Below are 9818 nucleotides of genomic sequence, written 5' to 3'. Positions count from 1 at the left end.
GCGATGGTGTCTTTTTTGCCGACCGACTTTCTGTTGGTCCTAACAATAGGATGCTGTTTTGTTTTGCCAACCAACAATTTGACAACATTTTGCTTAGCTAAGCAATGTTCAATACCCACGTACCCTTGATTTCCCATCTGCCTTACAATACAATGTCAATCAAAATCAAGTTGCATATCTCATTACAATATGATATTAGTCAAGTTACAGTAACTTGCATGTACTCCGAAAATATTAAATCATGACCAAAGAAGGATAACATATTAATTACTTCTCACAAGTAAAGGAAACATTTACGATTCAACGACCGAATCACCCAACAGGTTTACAAAATGATAGATGCATCTCCAATATTCATTGTTTGCTCCATTACACAAAATACCCAGGTGAAAAAATGAGACCTAAAAGACGCATTGTTTTTGCTCCATTACAGAAATCTCTAGCTGATGTAAACTGACATCTTCCTGGTTCCTTCCTGCTCCTTTTGTATGTCTTTCCTACAAAGGATAAAAATGTCATGGTGAGCATGCATTCAGAGACAATGGCAAAACAATAATTGTATAAAGCATCTATGGCAATTGGCAATAAAAAACTATGGGATTTTAGTGTTACAAAAAATAGCTCAAGTTTAGAACAATGCCACAACATGTGTTAATTAGATCTTTGCTGTGTTGGACATCATAAAGCCTCGATGCAACGTGACCATGAAGTATATTTCAGGAAATATGAGCAATATAGAGGTGTACTCGGAGCAACACAAGGCAACATAATATAGAGGTGTACTCACTGTGATAACAGAACTATCAATACTAAAGAGCAGATTTCTATTGTGGACATGGCAGTACTAGAAACTGAGAATGTTGCCTTGAAACATAATATTTTGAAGGCCCACACACTTTTTTTTTCAAGTTTCTATATGCACAGACTTCCAAAGAATGTATCATTTCCATGGTTGAAGTTTTGCCACGAGTACTGAGACATTCTAGCAAAGAGGTTTTACTTGAGATGAAAATTAAGTGGGTAAACTGTATTGATTTTCTGCTACTTAATGGAATGAAAGATGTCAGAGATGCATTTTCTCTTGTAGTATGCTGCTTTTTGGAAACAAGAGTCATGGACATTTTGTTCTCAGATGAACTGGGAATGGAGGGAGGGACTAAAGAACTTAAGTTCATGGACAAAATAAAGCAAGCTTTCGCAGAAGATGAAGATTCTCATGTTCTACTGACTCTTTTGGAGTCTACTCCCAGGGAGCACCCAAGCAATAGAAAATAGTTTTTAAGGCCAAACCAGATTTGGGAAATGAGGCATGTGGCAAGTCGAACTTACGAAAGCCAACTTGAGCCACCCAACATAGGAATTGCTCGGGTCTATGTACCAATTTAAGACTACAACTCTTGTAAACAATAGCATGGACATAAGAGCAACTTTTGCATCACATTATTATTTCCTTGTATTTCTACTAAACCATGTAAGCTATGAACTGTACATTAAGAAGTGGCAATGAACTAGGCAGGTATTGAAAATAAGAGAAGATAGACCAGCATTGATCGTTACTGCTCAATGTACAGAGCTAGATAACAACTATCATGAGGAAGAAGAAGATACAAGGGTCTGGTTAAGTTCATTTCGATCCCTGGTTTTGTAGCTCAAAAAATAAATACTAGCTCATGATTCAAATATACCTTAGCGGCGGGACGAGGAACATGCCCCAGGTTTGTAGGGTTTCATCTAGCAAAGTGATCATGAGTCAGTATCACACATCAAACAATTCGAGATAAGTGGACAAAACACACAATGTTGGTGATTACCTTGCTAGATGGCCATGCGATGGACCTTGTGACAGCATCAGCGATAATTTGTAAACCTTCATCTTCAAAAGGCAAAGTAGCATCCCTTCTGATCGCAACATTGACAAGAACCTCATAAGTTCCTTGTCCAAGGGGCTCTCCGCCCACAATAGTGTCTGGGTCAACTGAGATAATTGTTGCCTTAGCAACAGGAGTTTCAGGACCAGTCCATGCATATAGAAGCACATCCATACCAATCTGAATCAATGATTATTTTAGAAACATGAAACAAAATAAAATTTCAACATATAGGTAAGGATGAGAAGATTACAAGGCTTTCATCTTCATAGGCTGATGAGCTTCTTGAAGGGGGCTTTGCGACAACTCTTCTATGAACAAAGGGCTCTTCATCATCCCGTTCATCATCTTCTTCACCATCGTTATTATCCTCAGCTCCAGCTCTTGAGTTCTATCAAACAGAAATAGAGTTAGTGCATGGAAGATGGATTATTGATGCAATGAAAAGATGTGGAAATAGTTCATTACTTGTCGAGAATTGGAACCGTGCTGCGAGCTAGGAGTTTCTAGATTATTCCCTCCTTGTGAAGCTAACATCAATTCCATTCGATTCATCCGTTCCTGCATTTCTAGCACATGCCCCTCTAGCATGTTAAAGCAATTTTCAGCTTCTCGACGCCCTTCCATTTCAACTAGAACTCTTGTGCTCAATTTACCCCGTGTACCCGGTGTGCCCAAATCTTGAGGTGTTGGCCCTAGACCTAACACATGAACACGACCCCTGGGCTCCTTCATTCCACATACACGTGCAAACAGATCACCTTCTTTAATGTTTTTTTCCTTCAATTCGGGGTGCTGTTCACCTTTCTCTATGAGTTCTTTCTACAAAATGATATGTACTTGCTATGTAAATTCTACTTGTATAATTTCTGTCTAATACTAAAAAAACATGGCAAAAGGGACTCACAATTGTTGCTGCTGCCTGCGGCACATAACTCCCTTTCCTTTCCCCTTTCTTGCATGTATGTGTTTCGGTATAAACTTCATCTCTTCGAGGATCATGCCCAAGTTTGACAGCCCGCAATCATTTATTTATTTCACTATGCATTAGTCACTAAAACACAGTGGCGTATCTTTTTAATTGGGGTAATTGCGTTTACCATTTCATTGGCAACACGGGCATGACTGTTGCTACCAGATGTATGAGGCACTGCATTGGCACGATTCTTTTTGGCGATAGCACTACGAGACTACAAGACAAGTAAAGGAGATTTATCACATGTATTGTTTGCTGCCATATGTATGGTGCATATTTGTTTATCTATGTCCAGCAGGACGACTACATTTTTGATTCGGCAGGATGACTTACTTCAAATGCCGAAGATCTCCAATAAGTAATAAGGGTCTTCCAATCAGCTTCACTAATTTTGCTATCACGTCTTTTCATAAGTTGTGCATCAGTCAGTGCAACATCAAACTTGTACCTCTTTAAATCTGACTTCCAATCCTTCCATTTTATGTGTGAAGTGTTGAGAACAAAGCTCAAGGCAGTTGAGTCGAGCTCATAAAATGCCTATTAAAATGAGAGAAAGAAGAATACTCGGTTAGATAGCATTAAAAAAGAGTAAGTTATAAATTATGCTCATTTATACCTTCAAGGTCTCCCACACTAACAATTTTTTGTCTACATCAACATCTCGCCAATCTAACTCTGCAGGTGGTATATGCTTCCTCACCAAAGTACCAATGAAATTGGCAAATTCAGTTGCATCTGGCCCAACAGGCTGGCCATTCCCATTAAGTGGAATATGGATTTTGGGTTGATTCAGCCTTGCATATATGTTAGCCTTTCGAGTAATTTTTCTTCCACCTTTCTTTTGACTACCTTCATCATCAAGCTCATAAGTAATCTCTTCATGCAAGAAAATTAACATAGTCATACAACAATTCTAGCAAGTGACATTAGGCTACAACATGAGCAAGTATAACCCACTACAAATACCTTTGGAAGGCTGATGCTCAGGATCTACATGATCTTGATCTTTTGATACCCTAGACCTCAAAACACGTCCTTCATTCGCGCTTATAGGTGCGCTGGAGGGTGCCTGCATAGATATATAGTTTAGTGTTGCAAGCTACATTTGCTTCCTTCAGGTAGAACATCTTCAGGGCTACATACCTTTCTTTTCTTTTTGGGGGCTTGGTTCGCTTCCGTATCTTCCTGCATAGAAGCTCTTGTTGCTCGTACCGCTGCTAGCCGTTTATCATTCTGTTCAATGGTCTTGCTTCTCAGTAGTTCATACTCTACCGCTTTCAGTTGTTCCTCCGTGACCCCACCATCTTTAGCTCTTCCGTTTGCGCTTGCCATTTTTCCTCCTGCAAAAGACACACTATGCGAGTACATCGCTGAAAATACAAAACATTAGAGGATCATACACAACACTTACTTTTTTTCAATATCACTTGCTTTAAGAACTAGTCCATCTATATGTGTCCTAGCAGAACCAATGCATCCATCCGCAACACTCACACATATAGCAGTACATGGATCAGGCAACGTCACACGTAAAACATTACCATTGTCATCTTTAGATTCTTCTATGTCATATAATGATGGAACAACAACAGTAGACCACTCAGCATCAATGGGATCTTCAACATAGTAAACTTGAGTTGCTTGTGTGGCTAATATGAAGGGCTCGTCTGATATTTTCTCACCAGTATTGAACAAATGCTTAAAATTCACAGAAGTGATTCCAAACTGATCAGTTTGCACCCATTCATCTTCTACACGATTATCAACCCAGTCACATTTGAACAACACTACTTTCCCTTCATGTTGATAATTCAACTCAAGAATTTCCTTTATAATGCCATAATAGGTCTTGTTTCTTACACTAATATTGTCACCTTTTCCTTTTGCAAAGGATGTGGTTTGTGCAACAAGAGCTACTCCACTACTCTTAAATGACCGGCCCTCATCATATGATTGTGTATGAAAGTCTGTCCCATTTATAGTGTAGCTACTATACTTCATATCAACCAAGTTTGGCTCTTTAGCTAATATTTTTATCTCATGAGGTGCTTCATCGCCCATTTCTGCCACCTGTGATTATGAAATGCTATTGTTACTCTACAATGGGATGGAATTATATGTCTTATAGGTTGACAGTCAAATGCCCACTTACGTGCAATTTAAACCACTCATGAAAGGTCTCGTAATGCACACGCTTGACTTCTCGATGACTTCGAACACCAATAGAAGAAAGGTAATCCATATGTTTGCTGCATATAGGTTATATTTATTAATTGACAAGGAGGAGAGAAATAACCTAATAGCAATACATAGTAGGGATATCTTACTCTAGGTATGGTTCTATGTTGTCATAATTGAACAAGACGTATCTGTGGGCTTGCAGCCAAGTTTTGTTATCTAACATCACCATGCACTTGCCAGCCAGCCCTCGACCAATGTTGTGGAAGAAAGGAGTTGTATCATCAACTTCCATATCCAAACCCCCATCATTCCTAGCTCGATTCAACCGACTCTCATCATCCAAATAGTGTGAGCAAAATGTCAAGCTCTCATCAAACAAATAGCCCTCTGCAATTGATCCTTCCACATGACTTCTGGTGTGGACATGTCCCTTGAGCTTTCCTATATACCCGGTTTATCTATAATTGTGCATATTATGGTAGCATGCAACTGAAAATACTCTCCGGTTGAAGCATCATAGGTCCTAACACCATCAAGAAACATATCTACCATATCATCAACTAGTGGCTCAAGATAGACATCAATATCACTACTAGGAGAATTTCTGCCAGGAATCAACAGTGCTAGGATGAAATTTGATTGCTTCATAATCATCCAGGGTGGAAAGTTATAAGGAATCAATACTACTGGCCAAATGCTATAGCTGAGATTCATGGATCTAAATGGATTAAAACCATCGGCACATACTACAGGCTTAAGATTTCTGCTGTCTTTTGCAAAATCTTTATTTTTTTCATCAAAATCTTTCCAAAGGAGGGAATCTTTAGGATGCCTAATCAAGCCATCTTGTGTGCGCTCTTCTGCATGCCATCTTGTGAGAGCCGCAGTTCTGGAACACACAAACAACCTTTGAAGCCTCTTCCTTATTGGGAAGTAACGAAGAACCTTCTTAGGAACCTTGTGGACACGTTTCCCATCTACACTCTTCCTTTCAGATTTCCATCTTGAAGCCTTACATTCTGGGCATGAATTGGCATTGGCATTGTTCTTCCAAAATAGAATGCAATCATTTTCACATGCATGGATATTAACATACCCAAGTCCTAGGCATTTGACTAGTTTTTTTAGCTTCATTGGAGTTTTTGGGTATTGCGGACTGAGGGTAAGCATCTTTTAGTAGATCTAACAGCAGATCAAAACTTCTATTAGACCACCCTCCAAGCAGTTTGGTGTGAAGAAGTCTCACTAGGAAACGAAGCTTTGAGAAATTCTTACAGCCTGGATATAGCTCTTGTCTAGAATCAGCTTCAAGTTTGTGGAGAGATTCTAGAAAAGAATCATCCTGATCTAAACCACAATCATCTTCAAGATCTCCCCCTTTATCCAAACCAGCAGCTAGGTCTCTTAGCAAATCAGATATATCATCGCCCTCATCCCTATCGTCACCCTTAAACAAAAATATGATGAATGGAAGAAGAAGATACACGTTCTCCATGAAACATCCACTGTTTGTAGCCATCTACAAATCCCTCGCATACCAGGTGCTCACGGACTTCAGACTCTTCTATCCAGTATGAGTTCACACAGTTTTTGCAAGGACATAAGATTTTATTCTCGACCGATGATTTATTAAATGCAAAGCCTAGGAATTTGGCGAGCCCTTGTAAGTACTTCTCTGTATGCCTACATGCAAGTGTACATGTGTAGTGTGTTATATATAGTTTCAGCATCTAAGAAATTTAAAACATATATGCTGCGTTATACCTAGGAGCATCCATCCAACTTCTATCCATGCTAGCTAGCTTCACACTTGGTCACTACAAATACACACTAAATCCTGAATAGATAATATCACAACCAGAGAATGCAAGGAATTACTTGAAGTACTATAAATACAGTGGCTCGGAAAAGAAAGTAAGAATCATAGAACCAATTCAATGGTAGTACACATAGCAAAGGTAGATACCACCATAAATAAACAGACCAAAGATATGGTTGACTCACCAACTAGTGGAGGATGTCGTGACAAGCACGAAAGGGGATTACTGCGCCGCTGCTGGAAGTTGAGTCGTTGGTAGCAAGAATCCTAATAACCAACCAGATTACACACTACAACAATCAGTGCCAAACATAAGGAGGTATCTCTACATATTCATGGCATCCACACACATGGAGGGCCTCTAGACTTGAGTGGGGCAGAGGAACTCACTTGAGTGGATGCACTAAGCACATCGGTGAATGATCTCTTGAAGATGAGCTCCCACGGTGTAGCCTCCTGAAGGAAAAAAATGCATAAGAGCCGAAGCCTAAGCAAAACCTTCAATTCATGTTCACACGCAACATTGGCTGGGCTATGCTAGGAACACACTAAGATAACAACTTCAATAAATCTTGGAGCCACATTTGTTACAAAATACCAACAAGATATTAAGCTCACCAATTTCATAAATAACATCTGTTTGTTAGCCACTAACTCCTAATCTATCTACCATTTCAGTTATTCACATAATTTTTGAATCAAACAGCCAGACTAAAAGCACTCCATCAACTAATCATATACTAAAAGAAAAATAAACAGTGGACACTCCACACACACCTTGTGCACTAAGGTGGTGTTTGGTTCACGCAAATATGATGCTAGGTACAATCAAATACCACAAGCTGGTCATTAAGTACCAATGATTCTGCTACTCTTCTTCCTCTGCTCAATGGTACCAACAGTGGTACTCTGTGCAACCTGCAACAAAAACAAAAGAGAGATGAAGTTAGGTCACATGTACAGAGAGATGAAAATCCACACTGCGTGAGGTCTCCCCGAGTTCAGATGCTAAACTTCCTTAAGAGGAAATACAAGAATCTAGCCCCGATGCTTATCTCACCAAGTCAGAGAAACCACTTTCTATGAAAGGTAAAACAGTAATGCCCTAGACTTATTCAGTATACCGAATTTTGTTTTAGCCCATGATGTTGAATATAAAATCTCTTACGAGATCATGCTGAACAACACTAAGGACAATGTAGAAACTTGCTAGACTTAATGAGTGATCCTTGCTCATTGAACCTATAACAATTCAGGCATAAACCATGTAAAATGCATCTATTCCTTCTTTTTTAATGTCAGGACAAACGTGTGTACTTACACAACTAACGGTAATGAAACATTGTTCTCAAATCATATGTACAGATCCAGTTCGGCCTCCACATGAAGCTGTAGAGTTAGTATCATCATTTCCTCAGAAGAACCTCAGAGTTGTCCCCGCCACATGCGTTCTACGGAAGATCCCCGAGAGATTCTCGTTCCCCACTGCCGGAGCTCCAACATGCCTCTAGGAGAGAGAGAGAGAGGAGCTGTACCTCAGACGCACGCTGCCCCAACGGTAATGAAACATTGTTCTCAAAACATTTCGCGGGCTGGGCCAGACTTCGCGCTAAAATTTGGTCGTTCGCGCGCGAGGCCCATTTAGCATCTGACTATTGGTCGGGATTATTTGCCGACCAATGGTCCGTGGGCCATAAGGGAATTCCCGACCGACAATTTGATGGTATATGTTTTATCATTCCCGACCGACGGTGTGTTGCCGTAAAGAATTTTCCCGACCCACAATCTGTTAGAAACTTTCATGGCCAACCGTGGGTCGGCAATAGTGACTTCTTCCCAACACACAACGGTAGGGAATTCTGGTGCATGGTGTAGTGATTACTGGGTTTTCGATGACCAGGGAGCGAATCCGCTTTGACTGGCCCTCGAGTTGTTGTCTGTTGTCCCTAAACCGCTGCCGGGTCATCCCTTTATATACATAGGTTGACGCCCGCTGGTTTACAGAGTCCCGAAGCCGGATCATAAACGTGTCCTGTTCGGTCTCTATACTTCCTATCTTACAATGCAAGTTACATAATAAGGTTGGTTTATAGCTACAGGCTTTAACTCGCCTTTTGGCCTTGGGCCTTCATAAAGCGCCATCATTCTTACGTCTTCATGGGCTTCTAATCTTCATAAAGTTAATCCGGCTGCTCCTGGCCGATTTACGTCCAGTAATAATATCCCCAACACCAGGGTATCTCCATAGTAGTTACCGTAGTTCAACACGTGCACTAGTGGCACGTATTGACCATAATTTGGAGGAGTATCATAATAGGTATTGTAATTCTCAAGGTTAGTACAAAATGCGATCAAATGATTTTTCTCCTGGTAAGTTAATTCGAAGCCATCGGCGTAGTGGGTTTTGTCTACCATCTTTCGCACATTGTTTGAAGATTGAAAATAAGCTATCAATGGAAATAAGCTGTCAACTATTTTGAAATAAACAATATAAATTAGTTAATAACTATGTTTGAGAAACTCACATAGAGGTAGAATTGGAAGCGTATCAACAAGGACCCAAATGTCCATATTGTTTTGCTCGATGTCAGGATCACCAAGATCCATGGTGACAAGCATATCTGTTGGGGAACGTAGTAATTTCAAAAAATTTCCTACGCACACACATTATCATGGTGATGCATAGCAACGAGAGGGAAGAGTGTTGTCCACGTACCCTCGTAGACCGAAAGCGGAAGCGTTAGCACAACGCGGTTGATGTAGTCGTACGTCTTCATGATCCGACCGATCAAGTACCGAACGTACGTCACCTCCGAGTTTAGCACACGTTCAGTTCGATGACGTCCCTCGAACTCCGATCCAGCCGAGCTTTGAGGGAGAGTTCCATCAGCATGATGGTGTGGTGACGATGATGATGTTCTACCGACGCAGGGCTTCGCCTAAGCACCGCTATGATATTATCAAGGTGGACTAT

General features: G+C 40.4%; 1 protein-coding gene and 1 pseudogene across 1 annotated transcript; both read right to left on the bottom strand.

Annotated features, from left to right (window-relative positions):
* Positions 1-229: 229 nt before the first annotated feature.
* Positions 230-6755, bottom strand: LOC125512340 (uncharacterized; annotated as a pseudogene).
* LOC125516843 (uncharacterized) lies at positions 2909-4755 on the bottom strand. Its single transcript, XM_087543091.1, has 6 exons — positions 4386-4755; positions 3988-4184; positions 3811-3913; positions 3461-3720; positions 3178-3381; positions 2909-3058 (listed from the first exon to the last, which is right to left on the bottom strand). The coding sequence occupies exons 2-6, from the start codon at positions 4174-4176 to the stop codon at positions 2909-2911; spliced, it is 906 nt and encodes a 301-aa protein (XP_087399217.1). The 5' UTR covers positions 4177-4184; positions 4386-4755.
* Positions 6756-9818: the final 3063 nt, after the last annotated feature.

The sequence above is a fragment of the Triticum urartu genome, chromosome 1A (genome assembly GCF_056163025.1).
Source record: "Triticum urartu cultivar PI428250 chromosome 1A, HENAU_Tu73, whole genome shotgun sequence".
Taxonomy (NCBI): Eukaryota; Viridiplantae; Streptophyta; class Magnoliopsida; order Poales; family Poaceae; genus Triticum; species Triticum urartu.
Note: the sequence above shows the minus strand (reverse complement) of the source record. Positions and strands in the feature narration are given on the sequence as shown.

Bases quoted from the DNA above. Each gene is read 5' to 3' on its own strand.
- LOC125516843 (XM_087543091.1), bottom strand. From the start codon at position 4,176: ATGGCAAGCGCAAACGGAAGAGCTAAAGATGGTGGGGTCACGGAGGAA. The intron at 3,914-3,987 runs GTATGTAGCCCT...ATATCTATGCAG, and splicing joins CCCCCAAAAAGAAAAGAAAG to GCACCCTCCAGCGCACCTAT. The intron at 3,721-3,810 runs GTATTTGTAGTG...TCTTGCATGAAG, and splicing joins TGAGCATCAGCCTTCCAAAG to AGATTACTTATGAGCTTGAT.